This window comes from Myripristis murdjan, chromosome 2 (assembly GCF_902150065.1).
Source record: "Myripristis murdjan chromosome 2, fMyrMur1.1, whole genome shotgun sequence".
NCBI classification, from domain to species: domain Eukaryota; kingdom Metazoa; phylum Chordata; class Actinopteri; order Holocentriformes; family Holocentridae; genus Myripristis; species Myripristis murdjan.
Window position 1 is genome coordinate 9,085,276 of NC_043981.1, and position 21,407 is coordinate 9,106,682.

At 39.0% G+C, this 21,407-nt stretch overlaps 1 protein-coding gene across 2 annotated transcripts; it reads left to right on the plus strand.

The window, feature by feature from the left end:
• The first annotated feature begins 896 nt into the window (after window positions 1-896).
• On the plus strand, window positions 897-15,104 carry LOC115372844 (glycerol kinase). 2 transcript variants are annotated; one of them, XM_030071002.1, is made up of 21 exons: window positions 897-1,105; window positions 2,556-2,629; window positions 2,828-2,934; window positions 3,045-3,122; window positions 3,242-3,321; window positions 4,246-4,383; window positions 4,485-4,594; window positions 4,839-4,905; window positions 5,967-5,984; window positions 8,479-8,514; window positions 8,630-8,697; window positions 8,967-9,009; window positions 9,110-9,190; window positions 9,424-9,502; window positions 9,944-10,040; window positions 10,151-10,235; window positions 10,755-10,875; window positions 11,398-11,541; window positions 11,690-11,776; window positions 12,030-12,116; window positions 13,118-15,104. In XM_030071002.1, the coding sequence occupies exons 1-21, from the start codon at window positions 1,013-1,015 to the stop codon at window positions 13,126-13,128; spliced, it is 1,704 nt and encodes a 567-aa protein (XP_029926862.1). In that variant the 5' UTR covers window positions 897-1,012; the 3' UTR covers window positions 13,129-15,104. The 2 variants fall into 2 exon arrangements, with proteins under 2 accessions (XP_029926862.1, XP_029926870.1); XM_030071010.1 differs by lacking the exon at window positions 5,967-5,984.
• The last annotated feature ends 6,303 nt before the right edge of the window (window positions 15,105-21,407 follow it).

Below are 21,407 nucleotides of genomic sequence, written 5' to 3' on the forward strand. Positions count from 1 at the left end.
TACAGAGATAGATGTAATTTATTGATCAGAAAAGAGGGAATTTCTTGAGTTACAACAGCAGGTTGTCCAGACATTGCACAGGAACAGTTTTAGGCTACCCCAAAATTCTGACTATAATGTCAAAATTCTGACTTAAAGCTCATAAATATGACTTTAATATCAAAATTCACACTTTCCCCCACTCAGAATTTTGAAATTAGTCCCATAACTCTTTTTTTTTTTTTTTTTAAACAGAAAAAAAGGTCATATGGTCCTAATCCTCTTCAGTCTTGAAACACAAAAGACAAATTCACTGTGCCTGTGTCAGTCCTTTGACTCAATCCTTTTCTCTAAGGAAACAGAAACACAGACACTAGAATATCCCTGTTGGTACAAAGTTAAAGTAGGCCTGTACACTCATTATTGAGTTCATAGTGACCTTCCTGTGCTGCTATGTTTAGGCCCTTTGTCACCAAAATAGCATATTCCCTGATAATCCTGATATTTCTTTGACTGTTTTTCTGTCTTTACTGCTGTTAGTAAGAGGTCAGAGCATGGCAGCAAGGCAGTAACAATAGTCAGCTGATGTTTACAGAGTCTATATCTCTCCTGTGTTCAGGCTTATAAAACTGTCTCCACTGTACTTACACGTTATTTTACTGGTTTTAAGGAACCCCAGTTAATTGTGAGCATTATTATTAATACATGAGATGAAATGAGACCTTACATTAAATTAAATTATCATCCAGTTAAACCTGTTTTCGTATTTTATTTGTGCCATGTTTAGTTGTGTTTTATTGCACTGTACTGATTAATGTATTGACGGAGGAATTCATGTGAGGGATGGGATCTGGTCCACCTGGTCGCGTCATCACTAAGAGCCGGGGCGAGAGTGACGCCTGTGAGACGCGACTGACCGACCGACTTTGCCGTGGAGCCAGCACCTCCTGCCGTGACACCGGTCGTGGCGTCGGTCTCCTCTCCGCGTCGGTGCCAAAAAGCTCCGTGGCTCCACACCACCGACTGAGCGCACATGAACGGTGACATGGCCGCATCTTCAAGCCGGATCATGTTGGGCCCGCTGGTCGCCGCCATCGACCAGGGGACGAGCTCCACTCGGTTTCTGGTAAGACAGAGACGACAGTAAAGTCATTCAGTGCAAGCTAGCGCTGTTATTTCTCTGTTTAGACACCTAAAACCCGAGCTGTGCCCTTGTGTGCGCTTCACCAACATAGACAATGTAATGATAACTGTAAACATTAAATGTAATGTACCGTTATCTCTGTTATCTTAACGTGAACCGACACAATTATACCATTTAGCTAAGTTAGCTACTTTGACTCATGTGCTGCTGTCAAGTCCTCTTTGTAAACCTCTGATTAATGCGCTTTTAGTCAAAAATTGCTTCTTTGGTGGCCGTTTTTACTTTGAAAATAAAATGACACGGAGGTATTTTGTCTTGTAGCAACAGAAATACTGCATTAGGTGATTTATAGATAATAAATACCGGATTTGTAATAGTTATAAATAAATAAATAAATAAATAAATAAATAAATCTCAGTTGAAACATTTTTGATGAGTTCATGATACACAGGACTGAGGAAAGCTGAACCCTGTTTTTTTTTTTTTTTTTTTTTTTTAAATCTCTGCTCTCTAACTTGTTCAAGAGTAAGAACAAGAGGTGCTGGTTTGAAGTTAAATTACCATGAGTCACCCTTCCTGGCAGTGAGAAACTGTAAAAAAGCCAGGAAAGCCTTGCTAAAGAGTTCCCGGGTTGTTGCAAGCTTTAACTCGCCCAACTTATTCGTATAAAGGAATTATAACACTGTAACACTTGCAGTCCATATAACCTTTGGCTCCCAGTGAACAAACAGAAAGGCAGCTACATAAAACTTTAATTACAGTTATTAATTAATTATTATTATTATTATTATTATGGAGGAATAAGGATAACAAATGATTTAAAAAAAACAAAAAAAAACAAAACAGGAAAGCAGTTATATTGATGTCCAAGATACTTTTGATCAAGTGATTCTGTAATTTTTAGCTATTTTTGGTAAAGAGCATGTGACACCTGCCTGGATATTTGTAGCTTTGATTATTATACCATGAAAGTGTGATACCGGCCATGCAAGTGAGTGATAATCCACCTTTCCTCCATCACACACACATGCAGCAAAGGAGCACAAAGTGTGTATCGATGCTGCAAAAGGGGCTCCTCGCTGCAGCTTGTCCAGTTTGGGGTGCAGCTTTTTAATGTGCAGTATTCCTCCCTGCAGTTATAATTATTACAGGTGTGTCTGGAAATGCCATCAGTTGGAGCAGGTTCTGCCTTGTGCCATGAATTACAACATAATAACCTGATAAAACTAACCAGCGTTCATTTTTTACTTGAGGGAGACAGTAACCTACGGTAGAGCTTGTGAAAAGATACTCTCCCGTTCACCTCAGTCGCCATGGCCCGCAGTGACGGCACACTCCGTCAACATTCCATGAGTGAATCAAGGTCAAAGGAAACTATGCGGTTGGGTGAGACTGAATTCTTTTCTCTTGTGTTTTTTTTCTCTCTTTAAAGGTGTTCAACTCGAAAACAGCAGAACTCCTCAGCCATCATCAGGTGGAGATCAAACAGAGCTTCCCCAAAGAGGGGTACGTGGAAATAATTTGTCTCAAAATCCTCTATTAAGGGGGTGTTGAATTTCCCTTTGCAGAGTGATCAAGTGTCACAATCACATTATAATAAATGACAAACAAATTTCAATATACCAGAAGTGTCCCTGATGCAGCAGCACAGGGTTTCTGATAAAAAAACAAGGCTAAAATTCCCCTAAAATTAATATATTTCAGATGGGTGGAGGAGGACCCTAGAGAAATCCTGCAGTCGGTGTATGAGTGCATGGAGCGGACGTGTGAGAAACTCACACAGCTCAACATCGACATCTCAAACATCAAAGGTATGCACCACACACACTGGTCTTATGCAAGCACATGCTCCACTTAAACATGGCGCACGTTTTTTGTTGTGTTGAGTGTTTACAGTTTGCCGTGCTTGACTGTTTTTTAGCTATTGGAGTGACCAACCAAAGAGAGACCACGCTTGTGTGGGACAAAGAGACAGGGGAACCCCTCTACAATGCAATCGGTAAATTTTCTGTGAAGCATTTGAAGTTACATTATTTCCCAACTGCTGCACACATCTCCTGATTTTTAAAAAAATGTTGTTGTTTTTTTATTGTGGTATACATTTTTGTTTTTCTTCAGTGTGGCTGGACCTGCGAACCCAATCAACAGTTGAACGTCTGATTAACAAAACTCCAGGGAGGAACAAGAATCACCTTAAGGTGAACTGCTTTTCTGGCCCTTGACTCTGTCAGCATCCTGATTTTTTTTTTTCCACTTTTGTCTTTTTTGCTCACCCTTTTCCTTCCACAAGGAGGTCGGAGAGCAGTTGTGGTCACAGAAGTTATATCACCACATTAATGTTGCATAGTCACAGCAATTCACATTATCTTCAAGATTACTGAGCAAAAGTTGTGTACTATATTGTTTATATGCACAGTTTTTCACATGCAATATTATTATTGTTCATTATTTGCAAACTTGAATGTAACCTTTACATTTTTATTACTACTCGTCAATGTTAATTATTTATTGGGAGCTCAATATCAGTTGTGAAATTCAAAAACAGCAAATGCACACCCGGAGTATCGAGGTGCAGGTCAGACTGGTGAAGTAGACATGAAAAAAAAAAAAACATTGCTACACACGCAATAATAGCAAACAAAATAAGTAATAAATGAAAACCAGGTGCTCTCAATTAGTTTGCGTCACTCTAGGTGTGTCTAAATCAAACATGATTCTGTTTGTGCTAACAGAATGGTGTGTGCTATGGTAATAGTAAAATAAATATATGGCGATTACCCACGTCATAGATACGTGTTCAGTATGCTTTGCAATATTTTTTCCCCTTATTTCCTATTTTTATATGTGTATGTATTTTTGTTAGCATATTTTCCCTGTTATGAAATGTTCTAATAAACAAAATGAACAGAGAGAATGCTGCAAATGTAAAACAAAAGGATGAGATATTGTCTAACAGGATTATTTATCAGATCTAGAGAAAAACCTCTTTTGTATCAGACAGGGAAAACATCAACATGCCGATATCTGATATTCAAAAAAAGGTAGATTGGTCTAACCTTATTAGTGGATGTAATAGTAACAGAGTTATTAGAGTTGTGATCATTTTCCCTGTGTCCCTGCAGCATAAAACAGGCCTCCCCATCAGCACTTACTTCAGCGCGGTGAAGCTTCGCTGGCTGATGGACAACGTGGACGAAGTGCACGAGGCCATCCTGTCCCACCGCGCCATGTTCGGCACCATCGACTCCTGGCTCATTTGGGTGAGAATGAAGACCCCCCCCGCCTGTGTCAGTGTTGTGGAAACGTGTGACACAGTGTGTAAAACTGACTTTTTCTTGCTCTTTTTGGTGACCCTCCACAGTGCCTGACAGGGGGGAAAAAGGGAGGCGTCCACTGCACAGATGTGACCAACGCCAGCAGAACCATGCTGTTTAACATTCACACCATGGACTGGGACCCAGAGCTTTGCAGGTATGATAGTCGTCTGGAGTGCCATTTAGTAAAACAGTCTATGTGCTTGATATTATTATGCAATCATTTTTTACAAGACAATTGCGTAAAGAAGAAACCGTTTCACAAGTAAAGCAATATTCAGTTGTGAACAGGGTAGCCCAGTATTGTGTGTGTGTGTGTGTATGTGGCTTTCACCTGCAAAATGGTAAATAGCACATGGTCTCTCACATTTCGTACCTCTCCCTCTGCTAATTTCCAACAGTTATTTTGGTATTCCGATGGAGATCTTGCCCAGAGTGAGAAGCTCTTCAGAGATATACGGCCTCATGGTGAGTTTTGTCAGCAGTTTCACTCTGACGTCAGGGAAATGTCTTGCTTGACATGCTGAGCCATCAGATAAATCTCTCAGTAACTAACCAAATCTAGGCCATCATTGTAACAGTGTGGATACTCAAAATGTTCTTACTATTACATTTGAAGCTCCATTCACTAAGACTGGAGTGCTGACTGTGTATAAGCAGCCACAGTACAATTATGTTCAATATGGAGGTAATAAGAGGTGACTGATGTTAACAACAAATTATATCTGTATTTATTGAAGGGCTGAATGAGTAATAAAAATATTATTGAAGTCGCTATATGGCTAATTACAATATCCAAATTGCATTTTTTTGTAAAATGTGGGTCCAGACCTTGTTGTAAATTAATTCTTATGTTGCCACAGAGATGACCTGGCTTACAAATTGTATTTTCCAGGTGTAAGAAAACCTGTTTGTTTTGTACAGACCCCAGTAAACATCACATACGTCATCACTTTAATAGTGCTTTCAGTGAAAATGGAAATCATAATGCAAAAATGATCATTCCTACTAATATCTTGAATCATATCACAATTGCAAAAGCTGTAAAATTAATTAATTCATTACCTATACAATATGACCACAGTATTGTTCAGCTCTAATTTATTTTAATAGTAAAATTCAACATGGCATTCCAGTCTTAGTGAGTGTAACTTTAAGTTTTTAATCATTGGAATATCATGTTGTTTTGTCTCCTGTGAGTCTAGTGTTGTGTTGACAGAGTTTCATGCAACAGGCTGCTAAGAGGGTGATACGAGTATTATTTTATTCTTTTTTCCCACGGCGTGTGCAGTACTGCCGCTCTGGGCTATGCGTGGCAATTTGTGGTCACTCGCCCACTCAGGGACGTTTGGCGAGGGACGTTTTTAGTAGGACGCATGCGCAGTACGCGCCGTGGGTCTGCACGGTTTCGTGCTTGTTGTTTTTCCTTGGTGTGCTTTTTAACTGTTTTCAAATGCATGAAGGTTGATTGAGGAATTATTTTAGGCATTTTCTGTGTGCCATGTTTGTCTCTCTTCTCTCACTGGTAGAAAATATGTTCTAGCCTGGTAAGTAATAACCGCCATCGGTGTTTTCCTCACACAAAAAGTAACCCGCCCTCTCTTGCTTTTCCGTGGCCAAAGCAAACACACCATCACGCAGTGCATTTCCAAGCTAAAGACAAGTTGTATTGAATTGCATTTGACAGAGATGAGGAAGCAATTATAAAAATATTGCTGAGTTTGATTTATTGATCTAATTTTAATGGTTGATTTAGCTAATAAAATATATCTCAGAATATGGATCATTTTCCTTTGAAATTATGAAAACGCAAAAACTGTACTATCAGTATGAAACATTGAGTTGATCTGCCAAATTGCTCTACTATATAAGTATTGACGTCATTTCCATATTGATGGAGAGTTTTAGCATTTTATATCTCTTACATCTAATGTCCTCAAAGCCTTTCCTCCCTCTGCGTTCTACGTGCTTGTCTGGTTTGCTGCTGTTAATTCAATTAACAATTAGAAAAGAAAGCTGTGCTGTCACAGAATAATCACCTGCCTCAGAAACTGCACACACCGTCTCAGATTAACTTCTCGGCTCACTGGTCAAGAGCTGGTAAAGTAATGTCAAGGAAACTAAAAAATTACCTGGCAATTATTGTTTACTTGCCAAAAAAAATTAACATGCGTTTATTTTGTAGAAGGATGCCACTTAATCTGGTATAAGTGGCATTTAATCTACAGAATCTGGTGCTGGGTGAAAGATTGAATAAAGACCAGAGTTTAGACTCATAAATTAACACTTGATTATACAATGTGTCTTTTTTTAAGTGTTTGCTGGACTCAGACCTGCTGTGTGTCACTATAAGGGAATAATGCTGGGTTTCAGCTCAGATTATGCTCGTTAGCTATCCAGACAGCAGAAGAGACATAGGAAAAAAAAATTATTTTATAGTGCCCTGTGATGAATTGGGGCAAGGGACCATGGATCAGCCCCCTTTAGTCTGTCAAACTATCTCAGACGCCACAAATTTTGTTGAAGGTAATCCGCATCATCGCTCTGTTTTGGCATTTTCAAAATCAAACAGTCTGAAGTGAAAATGAGTACAGGAGAAAAATAATTGCCTGAATATAATTTATTAACATTTATATGCCAAAGACAAAATTTACCAGCATTTGGCCTAGGTGGGTGGTAACATCTGACCCTGCACAGACACACACACATATTCATACGCCTCTGTGAAAGAACTACTTTTATTGGAAATGTGCTGGATGGTTATTGACCCACATTGCTTCTGTTGTGGCATGTGAATTGTCGGTGATGCCCACAGCTTGCCTAAGGGACAGTCCTCCTTGTGTGATGTCCCTCCACGTCTTCTAAATCTCTTCACTCTTGGCAACAGTTTTATTTAAACCACCGTTTTGAAAAGTCTAAACGAGGCAGAGGCCTGCTGGAGCCGCCACAGATCCCCACGCTGTGCTCTCTCTCTTACCACTACCTCATGTAGGAGTGAAGACATTTGATTTGTGCAAACTCACACTTGCTCTCGTTTCCCCTTGTCGTGTGTTCATTGTTAGATTATTCCATGTTTAACATTACAATAGAATTAATATTATTAATGTTGCCAAAATGTGGTTATTTGGCTTCATATGGTCAAATAACATGTATAACTCCCTTTTTGTTTGACATATACATATTCATAGATTATTTCACAGCTCATAGTGGTTAGCATTTAAACATTTATCCACTGATGACTCACTTGTGATTTAAGATAAATTATTATTATTATTATTGATTACACACAGATAATTTCTGGGGAATTTAAGGTCTTGGTCAGTTATTCTTATGTTCAAATGACGGAAAAATGCACCATCACTAACTTCACAGGCAATTAATCCACATTATGCTTGATGAATGTAGCAAAGTGATTACAGTATCACACTGAGCAAGTCCAAATTTTCATATGTGAAGAATCAGTGTTATACCTTTGCTGTTTCAGATTTTGCATTGAGATGTGAAAAGAAAATGGCTGTATGTCTTGTTGACGTATCACAGAAATCCCTGCATTTTAGATAGGGCTTCTGCTTGGCTTTAAAGTCACAATGAAATTATCATTATTATTAATTAATATTTTTTAAAATGTAATCCTCATTAGCTACTTTTGCACATACCTGTTGAAATAAATGCCAAAAAAACACATGAAAATCTTTTTGTATTTCTGCCTGAAAAAGGGTTATCCTTAATGATGACATCATTATGTTTGCCAGAAGTAAAATTCCAAGTAAAAAACATCAAATTTTTTGACAGTCCTGTACTTCCCATCAAATAAAACCACCTTTCTCTCCCTGATGTCCTGCTGGGTTACACTTCTGATTTTTTTTTTTTTAAACTTCCCTACATGATGTCCTGTCACCAGTATCCTGTTTCAGCCAAACACACAAGTTACAGAAACAAGATGCTCTCAAAATAAATGCTGTTTCATTGTGACTTTAACAGGAAAATACACATTCTGAGTCTCCTTTTTAACAGCTTTTCCAATTTATTTTTTTTTGACAGAAATCAGGGGCTCTTACAGGTATTCCGATATCTGGCGTAAGTTTGTCTCTTTATTGTTTTTAAAAAATGGTCCTATAACTAGTTTTTTAAAATTTGGCACCAATCAGTAGTGGCAGCATCTGACAAATAAATGTATTTTTTTCTAAAACAGTGTCTCGGGGATCAGTCAGCGGCGCTTGTTGGACAGATGTGCTTTCAGGACGGGCACGCCAAAAACACGTAAGTGTGTGTCTTGTTTGCATTACGGAGTAGTATCAGCAGTTGCTTGTCAGATATGGTCATGTGCTCACAGCTCATCTATACACTGCTGCATCACTAATCTCAGCTGGATTAAAAAAAAATATTAAACCATGCCCATAAAGCTAAAGTATTCACTGAGCTCTGACTTTTGTACCATTTCCCCCATTGTGTCGCTTTTAATGTTGTTTTTGTTCATGTGTTCAGGTTTCTGTGTTCATCACTAACAGTTTGGTGATCATGTGTTTCAGATATGGGACTGGCTGTTTTCTGCTCAGAAACACCGGGTCCAAGGTACACTTACTGATGCCATATATTTTATGACGTCTCTACAAAAAAATCATGATCTACATTGACTTTAGCGTTGTTGTTGGTTCCTTTGGGTGTTTTTCAGCCTGTAATGTCTGACCACGGTCTGCTGACCACTGTGGCGTACAAGCTTGGCCGAGACAAACCTGCTTGCTATGCACTGGAGGTAATTTGAATACATTTTAGCAAACACATTCTTTTTTCAACCCACTAACTGCTAAGACAAAAAAATGAAGACAAAAACATCCTGAAATGATCATAATATGGAAAAGGTGTAGAATTGTTTGCATATTAGTGTCAAAAGTGAACTGTCATCTCATATTTCCCCAGTTCCTCAGTTAATAGCTGGAGTGTGTGCTAAGTGTTTTGCTGATCTTTGTCTGTGACGGTCCTTCTCAGGGCTCTGTGGCCATCGCAGGAGCTGTGGTTCGGTGGCTGAAGGACAATCTGGGCATCATCGACGGTTCTGAAGAACTGGGTGTGTGCCACTGTTTATGGTGAAGAAAAGTCTAACATGAAGAGCAGCTTTAGGCTTTGCTGTTTTCGGTTATCACTGAACTGTCTGTAAAAAAATGTTTGGGTGTGTGTCTGACTGCTGTGCAGCGTGCAGCGACCAAAAAACAAGAAAGGAGCTACTTAGAAACAGTTTTTGAATCGTCTGCAAACTCAGTGATGCTGCTAAAATCACCAGGATGTCATTCCCTCTCTTCCTCTGAGTTCTGCATGATATAGTTGATTTAAATGAAAAATCCGCTACTCTGATGTTAACTTTGAAAGATTTGAAACCACAAAGACTCTTAACATCTTTCACTGGACTCTTGGAAGATTTTTTGACTTTTGAGAGATTACCCAGTGAGCTGAAAGAGATCCAAATAATCCAACCAATTGACCTCACTCCCCTCCTCTTTTGCCTTTACAGAGAAGTTGGCTGCATCTGTCGGCACGTCTTACGGTTGTTATTTTGTTCCTGCGTTCTCTGGCTTGTATGCCCCCTACTGGGAGCCCAGCGCAAGAGGGTGAGTCCAAGACTTCACCAAATCTACTCTGATATTGTATGTATTTAGTAACCATGAGTGAACTTATGCCCCTAAACGTTTCTGTTTGGCCGTCTCTCTCTCTGCTGCAGGATCATTTGTGGATTAACTCAGTTCACAAATAGGAGTCACCTAGCGTTCGCTGCTTTGGAGGCCGTCTGTTTCCAGACACGAGAGGTAAAACCTAAACACCTCTCCCGCTCTCTCTTCATGTGAACAACATTGAGAAATGTTTATGCCATCCCAGATAGCGTGATACAATCGTCAGCTAAAAACATTTCTGCTTTTACAGAAAATAAACTGAATAAGTAAGCTATCTGTTCAGTTTCTGTTAAACAGACTAGAATAGACTGGTTGTGACGACCAAGCAGGGAGAGGCGAATAATTAAACTGCTAAAAGTAAAAAGTAGAGAAAATATTATCACTTTACTGTAATGCAGCCTTTAAAACCAGGCTTTTATCACCCAGCCCCTATGTATAGTTTTATGATTAAGTTCAGTTTATTTTAATTGCCCACCACATTTCACTGTACAACATAGTCCTTTGTGCAAAAAAAAAAAAAAAAAAAAAGGATTTCAAATGTCACATGTGACACAAAGCACTGTAGTGTGCACAAGCCAGCATTTCTTTTGAAACTCTACATATATATTTGATAAGCCGGGGGTATTTGGATGATGGATGTGTGTTTGGATGCAGATACTGGATGCGATGAACCAGGACAGCGGCATTCCTCTGAATCAGCTGCAGGTGGACGGAGGGATGACGTCCAACAGACTGCTGATGCAGCTGCAGGCAGACATACTCTGTATCCCTGTTGGTAAGACTGCCCAGTGCCTTTTTCCGCTACATTTTTAGGTGTTTAACAGCAAGTTGGCCAGTTGGGGTCACAGTCAAACTCAAAGACACTGAAACAGCACATATGGTCACATAATAGAGACACTGTGATTGTGACTTTCTGGGTGGTCTGATGTCGAGGCCACTCTGACGCACAATACACAAATTCTTAGCAATCTTGGAATGAAGATAATAATGGAAATGATGCACACAAACAACAGGGGCAGCCAAAATCAAAACAACCAATATTGTCAAAAACTCAATAGCCAAGTCAGATGGACGAGCTTGGAACAGAGAGGGGAAAATGGCACCATCCTCTTAAGTAGTGGGATAAAACTGTGGGACGTGTGTGTCATTGAAAAAACTTAATGTCACACTTAATGTTGCCAATATGCAATGCAAATGTGTTATTTCATAGTTCAATAAAATTGCCCCTGAAAACTGTAACACTGCTGCTCTGTGGTTGACCATGACCTCTGACTTCGGTGGATTATTGTGGTTTCAGTGAAGCCCTCCATGCCTGAGACCACTGCTCTCGGGGCGGCGATGGCAGCAGGAGCAGCAGAGGGCGTGAGCGTGTGGAGTCTGAGCCCCGAGGACCTGAGTGAAGTCACCTCAGAGAAATTTGAGCCACAGATCAACCCTGAAGGTCAGACATGGCTGCCTCTGTACAGCAGGGCAGCTCAGACTGCTGCTATGCCTGTTAATCATTATGTTTCCTCACGGGCTGCTGAGTAAAAGGAGGTGTCTGTCTGCTTGTGTGTGTATGTGTGTGTGTGTGTGTGTGTGTGTGGCAGAGAGTGAGTTTAGGTACGCACGATGGAAGAAGGCAGTTCAGAAAGCCATGAACTGGGAAACGACGGAGCCCATTTGTAATGGAAACGGTAAACACAGTCATGTTTTTCTCAACATAATGGTTTGCTGCCAATCCAGATAGAACCACAAAATAAAAACCAGGACGATTATGAAGTCCTGTAGGTCATGCAAGAATGTTCTTTTGTTTTATTTTGTTTCTGTTTTTTCTACCTGATTGACACTGATTATGAACTGTCAGTGTTGGGATGTGGTGTATTTATCGTATTTTATGTTCTCTCTTTCGTCTCACGTGAATTGGACCTTGGCTTGAACAACCACCAGGTGAAACTAGTATCTTCAGTAGCGTCCCGCTGGGCTTTTACATTTTGGGCAGCATGTTAATGTTAATCGGAGCAAAATACATCTCAGGTCAGTGTCTGCTTGCCTGCATATCTGCTGAGTGTGTCCATATGCCAGTGAGCTAATCTGTACTAACATAGACAGTTAGGGAGGACAGGGCACAGATGGCCTGTACCATCTCTGCTCCTACAAGTGTTTTTGGCATTTCATTTTTGCATGGAGACTCCAGTTATGATGACTCATATTGGTGGAAAAACAACAACAAAAAATTCCTGTGCTCTTTGCATGACGTGATCCTGTTGAGGTAATCAAATTATATGCATATGCAGAGCACGTTAGCCTCACATATTGATTACATTTCACATAATCATAGCAGTATTGAAGAGTTTATACCATCAATAGATCATGTTATTTGAGACCCCAAAATTACACAATCAAACGGTTTTTGACTTCTCATTTAGGAGCAGATTGCAGTAATGTCTATATGACAGCCTCACTAAATTGATTTATTTACAGTGAACACCAAACACATACAATTATACATGTAGTCACTGAAGAAACTACAATCAAAATTCCTATTTGAATGTAGCTAGATTTATAGGAGAAAAATGTATGGGATTTCATCAGTGGATTCATAGTTTAGCATCCTTATGTCATCATTTTAATTTGTATTTACAACTTTAAAATTATGTTTTTGCACTGAGTGTTCATGTTATTCCTCACCATGCAATTGTCACATAATACAATAACATTAGCTACTGTAGTTTTGTTCATAACAATCCTAACCATGTCTTATTAGAAATACAATGACTTGGCTTCACATTTAGAAAAATAGTGACATGTGGAACACAAAAACTTTTAAACACGTCAAGGTTTTTCTTAAACCTACAATAACTGAAATTGCAAAAACAAGGATCATTTAGACTGTTGAGTCTGAAACACCTTCACCTCTGTTTGATTATTGCAGCTGTAATGCATGCTGATATGTTCACATAGTAAAAGTGACATCAAAGTGACGGTTTGCTTCACTAACATGTTTTCTTGTTTCCATATTTTTCCCTGGACTTCAGGCCAGAAATAGGCCCTGACGCTTGGAGGCATCAAGGCATTAAGTAAGAGGAAGAGTGGAAGCAAATCCTCATCGCACCAGACCACCACTTGTCCTCTTGGCTGTGCTCTCTCCACAAAAACGCATTCCCGAGGAACGAGACGCTCGCAGCCTTGCTATTGAATCCGATGATGACTTGAAATTCAAAGCGAGCTTTACTCAATCGCTGACGCTCGAATGCCAAGTTTGAACTGAGCAATGGGATGTGGACATAACAGATGATTTTTTTTGTGTGTGTTTTTCTCTGCAGCAAGGCACAACACACGGTTGTTCCTCTGTCTGTAATTTAGACATGAACTCTAGAAGGTGTGCATGCAATATATATTTTTCTTAATTTTTTTTTTTTTTTTTGTACGAGGTGAATTTTTCCCAAGGTTGTTATTTATGTAGAAACTGATGGTACTCCAGATTGTAAATTTTGCCATGGCTGTGTTAAGTGCAGTACGCTGTCTAAATCTGCATCGCTTATTATTTTGTCACTTCACTGTTACACTTGAATGGTCCTCTAACATCCTGCGACTTGATGTTGTTTGAGACCCCCCCCCCCCCTCCCAAACCACCACCATGAACTTTAGAGAACAATTTTAGAGCACTTTATATATTTTCTGTTGTTTGTCTTGTGAGATGTGTAGAAAAAGAGGCTGCGTATATTTTGGACAGTTTGGATTAACACGCTGAAAAGGTTTCGGTATGTTTTTAGGGCACAGAAAAGTTGGGACCTAATGGAAGAGAGTTATTGAACGGACAGGGTTTTTTTGGGGAAAAGTGATGTTCTGTTTACTTGAATGTTTGTAGAGTGAAAGATAAGGTGTTTCGATGAGCAGGGATGAATGTGCAGACGATTTTAGATTCCTGTGTTCCTGACCAGTCCACCCACTGTCAAATGTTTAATAGGACAGTGGAAGAAGGAAAAAGTCAAGGGACAAAACTTTACATGTTCCAACTTTAGAGTAAATCCGTTAGATGATGGAAATGTGGCACTTCCCTTCACTGACTTGTGAAGGTTTTGAGTATGAAGGTTACAGACGGACTGAAAGGACAATTAATGTTGCACGGTGAATTTGCTCAAGCTACGTTTGTGAGCATTCAGTCTTGTGTTTCTGTTTCTTTCCATGTGCTTAAAACGGTGGATCTGAGCTTTGATTTTGACCCTTTATGAAACAAAGAGGAAGCCAGTATTTGCATTGCATCGACATGCAGAGCGGGTATATTGCTTGGAAAATTTTAAAAATATTTTTCACTTATTTAATTGCTTTGTATTGAATTCAAGTTATATGATTATTTATTGAATTGTTAAGATGTTGAATCCCATAGAAGGTCTCAAATTACAGTGTGTGTGACGGCATGAAGGGCTCCTGAGATGTGTAAACACTGTTTACTTGGCAGGACTGCCCAGTTTAGTTATTTATCAATGGATTGAATATAAGGGAAGACGTCATCTTGTCTTTGTGTGTTTTATGACTCATTCTGGAGTCATTTGCTTCGCTCCATGATGTGACAAGATAACAAGGAAGAATTTCCTTCTGAGATAAAGTCGCCACTGAAAAACACTGATTCTTAAATGACTGCAGACATGAGACCAAAGCAGGCTGTTGATTACCATTGAAGATGGGAGTGAGTGGTTTTCTGTTTTGTTTTGTTTTTTATTTATTATTTTTTAAACAATGATCAATGAATTTTCTGGTAGCATCTTTGACACATGGATTTTAAACCTACAACTGCCCGCAGTGCAGTGTTTTGCATCCTGTTGTAGCCTATCCCTCACTTTGCATGTGATTTCCTCACACTCATCCTCACAGTTTGGGACATATTGATATCACCTACTGTATATAAAAAGTGTACAATCTGAAATTCCACGTATACTGACTTTGAACAAATCTGGTACGTGTTTCATCACCGTTTGCAATGTATGAAAACATGTTTTGCAGGTAAATAAATGTCATCAAAAAACAACCATTTGTGCTGCAGGTCACTCTTGCACTTGGGTTTTACACAGTACAAATTGTGCACACCAGGATGCCACCTAAACGATGACAACATTGGCTGAATAGGGCATTGAACACATGACAGAGACCAAATAATAGCTCATGACAGTTATCATTTGATCACAGATCACTGCTGCTGCTGTATCTGTGATAGCCATGACCTATCTTGACCTGTGGATTAACAATCATTTTTTGCAGTGCAGCAGCTAGGAAAGATAAGAGAAATATGCCAGTAATTTAGTCACAGGCACCAAAGAATTACTGTGCATCACTTGGCAAAACTCCATGGAGCATCTACTCCACTGTATCTCTGGATTTTTCCAAATTTGATCTTTGTCAAAATGTGTTTATTTATGATGTAAAGAAGCAGGAAAAAGCAGGAAAAAGTTGTTGAAAGTGTGAACAATCATGTAAGCTCACTAAACTAACTAAAATGAAAATATACAGAACATGCCTTTAGTTTTAGTCTTTGTCAGTTTGGTCAAATCTATCGGCACAACCAGCATGAGGAAGCTGAATCTGAGAACCAATGAGCTTTGAGGAGGAACACAATCCACTGAAACTTGTTTTTCTTGTCTACAGTGATCATTTTCTTCCACTCAGTATCCTGCCACAGGGACTGGGACATGTCGAGCTGGCGTGGGATTAGAGTTTTATTTCATTTATTATGATTTCATGTACAAAACTAATCACAGATCAGCACTCATATGATACAGTGTTTAGTGCTGTAAACTTATTCTCCAATGTCTAATCTGTTTTTCAGTAATGCAGTTAGAGTAGTTGCTGCCGAGTTAACAACTAATAGGGATTTAAATAAACAATAAACAATATACAAGAATATAATAAGCCACAAATGAGTTTTTAAAAAAGTGAGTTAAAAATAAAATGAAATAGGAACGGATAAAAGACCACAACATAAAATGAGACAATAATACAGTAATAAAAACTGCATTCACCTCCATCCATTGCTATCAGCCATTACCAGCCATTAATATATCATTTGACAACAAAAAGTAGCCAAAATAAGTTCACTTGGCCTCTTTTATCTGCAGGTGTTTCACATGGAAACAGCACATGCTGTAGCAGGCGGCTCTGCATGCCAGTCATCTCTGAGCACATCACACCTCTGAAAGGGAAAATCCCACAGAGGAGTGGTTAGGAATATAATTTGGTGTGAAAGTGACTACAGTGTACATTCACTCAAAACTACTCCAAAGAAGAGGCATGTTAAAGGTGTAATGCTCATTTTATTGCAGATTTATTACAACTGCTTTGAAATATACACATTATTCCCTGATGCAAAATGCTCTCTTTGGGGGAAAACAGCATACCTGATGTCCTTTGCTCAATTTTTAAAAAATATATACAACTAATTATCCAAAAATAATCCTAACTTGTAAACAAATAATCCAATGATGCCCGAGTCAATATCAGTATAGAGTGCCATTGAGACTTCCCAATATCACACAAAAAAAGATGAGATTTTCCACTGAACTCCATATCCATTGTATAAAGTAGACCTTCAGCTGTTAGAAATGCATGTTGGTCAAACTCCTGCACCTTTTATAAATTGACTGCAAGCATAGCGAATTGCAAAATGTGTCGACCCTGTCATGGGACAATTTCTAAATAGAGTAAATATGTTCTAATCATATATTGATTACAAAATGTACATTTTCAGAAAGGTATTTGGTCCCTCGTTCAGGAATATATTTTAGTTTCTGGAAAACATCTCTCAAAAATACAGAAATTATGGAAAAATATGTTTGTATATGTAAAATCTGTGAAAGTTGTACTTTCTTTTCTGAATAAACTCTATAAATAAAGGTATCTGGTCAAACTTTGAAATGATACTGTTTGGCCCTAATCTCTTCAGAGCAAAATCACACAAAAGGTTTTGATAACTTGTGAAAATAATTATTTATTCACGTAAAACATGAACACGACGGGGTGGACAATGACATGACGAGGTGGACCTTGGCATGACAGGGTGGACAATAGTGAAGTGCCTCATATATATTTAAAGGAAACAATGTTACGGTTTTGTCAGCAAATGTTTTTTGTCAAAACATGACTTTTTTCACCTACTGTATTTTGAATTGTGCACAGGTAGGCTACATTTGGAAATGACACTCAACAACAGCAAAAATAAATAAATAAAACCTTCAACTAGACGAAAAAAACAAGATTAATATAAACAAAACAAAAACATGTTGGTCCCTAAATGTCGGCCGATCACAAAAAAACACTGAAAAACTTATAAAACTGTTATAAAACTAGACTTGATGACGGGGTGGACAATGACAGGGAGGACGTTTTTGGCTGAAGTTTGCATTTAATGAGCACATGTTGGACCATTAGCTAGCAACATGTATCAGTTAGGAAGGTGACTCTGTATACTTTAACAAACATATTTTGAATTTCTGAAAAGCATTTATATAGATTCATTTTTTGCAATGACAGGGTGGACACATTAAGATTGAACACATTCAAGTTCAATCATAAAATGATGAAAATGTCAAAATATAAATGTTGATATGTACTCTCTGCAGGAGCTATTCTTCACTCCATTTGTAAAAGACAAAGCAGTGGTAGTGATGTCACTGATTATAGCAGGTGGTTTCTTTTAGTGGCAGTAACCACCTAATGACGGGGTGGACAGCAAATCTAGGGACACATGCAAAACGTTTATTATTATTATGAAATTAGACCATAAATGATCCAATTGACTCATTTTATTCAAGTACTTGATGAGAGCAACAAGAGCATGTAAAAGGTTTGTACATTGTATATCATTTATCTACTTATTTCACTCAGTGAAGTTAATAGAGAGGAGTTTGGGACATGGCAAAATCACATGCATCTAATCATAGAACATTTTTTTTAAATATGAAAAACACCCTTTTAAAGATGTATCTCTGTACCAATGTGTGTTTAAATGTTTGGCTATTTATAATAAACCCTCAGAGTTTTGTTATTTTGCAAATTTTTCATGAAAAGTGAGTGATTTCTGCCCGGGACACCAAATGGTATCCTATATTGATATTGACTCGCCCAGTCATCTCACATCTTATATTTTGCATCTTATTGTGGAAAGTCACCCTTCATATATTATAAAATTGTTCTGAAAATACACTCAGGCTGAAAAGAAACATGCTCTTAGTCAAAGAAGATAAAGGTAAAATATGTAGTATAATTAAATATATTTATTATTTGCACATTTATTTGTTACTTGTATTTTCTTTTTGTTTTTACTTTCGTTCTTTCTTTCTGTTTTTGACTCAGATGACTGACAAAAGGTGTGTTGTTTTGCACCTGTGGCCATTTGAGCTCATTTACATATAAACTGGCTTAAGGCAGTGGTTGTCATGGCAACGCTGTGACCTTGGAAGGTAAATTCATAGGTACAAAACTCAGTCATAACTAAATCAAATGTTGCCAAAATGCGTATGGATAAAGTTAACAGGAGATACAATAAAATGTAGTCATGTGTAATGTCTATACTAATGTAATTACATGTAATGCATATTGTGTCTCCTCTCAAAATCAAACTTTTGTTTTGAAACATGAGGATTGCATCAGTCATCCATTAACCAGGAAGCTGTTCCCCCGTCTCCCTGGTGTGGGACAACAGCGCACTTGTTCCTCATTTCTGAACGTACTGATAAAGGAGAAAGGTGCAGCCGGGTGAGTCACGCATAGTTCAAAACCAATGTTGCAAGTAAAGGTTCACTGCGTTTCACTGATCAGCAGAACACGTTTCAGGAGAGCTTTGGGAGAGGAGGCACGTCTGTTCCAGCCGGAGGACAGCGCTGATACATGATTCCCTGAGCGTGTTGGATCAAAGTCGGAGTGACATGAGTGGGACACAAATTCTGTCAAGGGTCTCCAGCTCCATTGAAAATGATAAGGGTGAGTCTTTCTCTCATTACTGGTGCAATTCTTACAGCCTGCTTCCTTGAAATTGTACACCAGCAGCCTTGTTTGAGAGTGCCATGGTGAGGAAGAAGTGTGTCCTGTAAATTTATTTGTGTAGTCAACACAGCAGACATTGGTCAGCATTCAAATAAGACAATATAAACAAGATATTTTTAATGGAGTTTACACAATATAAGGGAATGGAGTGATACTTATACAGTTTTGGAAGTACAAACATCGTCTTTTTGGTATGTCCAGGTGTAATCGTTCCATTCCTCTTTCACAGGGTGTGCTCTCTTTAGCCCGAGGACCAGTGTTCACAACAAGCACACTGTGAAAGAACTGATAATGATGAAGCGCCTCGGTAGGCTCCATGAACAGGTATTTGAACAGCTACATGAAAATATTGTACATTTTGGATGTGCGTTATGTCCCTGAGAAAAGTATAGACGTGGTGTTTGCAGTTTCTGGGTGATTTTTGCTCGAGGTTGACAGTCCCACACAAACATCAGTGCCATCGTTTGTTTCAGTCTCGACCTCAGTTTGTTTCATTTTAGGATACAGTGTGTTAACAAATTCTTTCAGTGTGAGGTGGAGGAAGTTCAGTATGCAAATCATGTGGTGAAAAGCGGTGTCAGTGATCAGAGGTCTGATTGTCCCCAGGCTATTGCCAGTGCCAAATGTGGGTGTGTGTTATTACGCTGGAAAATAGACCACAAATGCAACAACTCATACTTAAATTCTCACCCTTGAAGTGGAAGTGTAATTATATAAGAAAAAAAAAGCTCTTAAATTGTATTGCATAATGTTTTCAAGTCTTGCTGAGATTTTTCACCCATATCTCTTTTAGAAATGGATCCGCTCACAGGAAAAAAAGATCTTGGGACATAAAATTCGGGCTGTGAAACCCGAGATCGACTTCAGTGAACCCAGCCTTTATTTGCCCATAAACCCCAGTTTTCATAATAATTTCCTCCCCAGTCCTGAAAATGGTCATGTTACACCAGAATATATTCAAACCCCAGCTCTGCAGAGGGATGCGCCCAATGTTAATGGCAAATTGACATTTTTTCACTGGCAAATCAATCAAGAGGCAAACAGAATGGCAGGAACAGACCCTGAGGTGTTGAACATGCAGGATGAAGACGGGGACACGTATGTATTGATTGTTTGTATGAAAAAAAATGCCATTATTCACAAGCAAAACCTGATTGTGCATCGAACAATTATTATTATAATTACTTTGCTTTTGTCGCCTGTTTCAACCCTCAGAATTCTTCACATTGCAGTGGCGCAAGGCAAAAGAGCTCTCGCCTATGTGCTTGCTGCAAAAATGGCCATAAATGGCTCACTGGATATAAAAGAGCACAATAACCAGGTACATGTATGCAAAGGATTGTATTTGTTAACATGAATAAATGTAACATAAGTATCTTCCCGTTTCCACTTTTTGAAAACACCGATTCTTTGTGCGCAGACGGCGCTTCAGGTAGCTGCTGCCACCAATCAGCACTTGATCGTGCAGGACCTGCTGGCACACGGGGCGCAGATCAACACCAGGGACAGCTGGGGGCGCTCACCTTTGCATGTATGTGCTGAAAAAGGCCACCTCCTCTCCCTTCAGGTAATCACAATTTCTATTTCAGTGATAAATGTCACCTGTCCTTGCCTTGGCTCTTGCTCAGTAAGATAAACACCTGCCTCCTGTGACAGAGGTTGTAAGCTTGTTTCATAGCTGTACTGTTCTGAAATCTTATTGCTGTCAGTCGTGTGAACACTTGTAGAAAATATCCTGATAAATACAGCTGAGCTCAAAGTGAGAGGGAGTTCAGATGGATTGGTTTTCTGTGGGAACACAATTACAAAAGCCTGGATTCCCCACTGGGACTAAGGTGTTATGTAACAACTAATCTACAATGTCTTCAAAAAGGCTGGTAAAGACACAAGAGAGAACAAAAACTGCCTCCAATTGACCACTCCAAAGAAATACAGACAATGTAAATACCACTCCAGTGAATTACATCACCACAAAAACACTGCTGTCAGTGTTGTAATAGAGACCGGTTCCTCGAGGAAATCTATGGACTAAATGTACAGCAAACATAATTAACAATACATAGACTCAACACTGTGTGAAGAGTTCAGGTTCAGAGGTTTTCATTTTGTCTGTACCCTCCAAAGCAGCTACTTCTGCTGTTATGGCACAATAAAACTTCAGCTGGTTGGGTCACATTCTTCACAACACCCTGCCTACAGACCTCTCACACACCAAACCAGGATTCATTTTTTGGTGCTCCAGTTACTGGTGGTGGAGAGGGGATTTAAACCTTTACCCCATTGCCACCCACT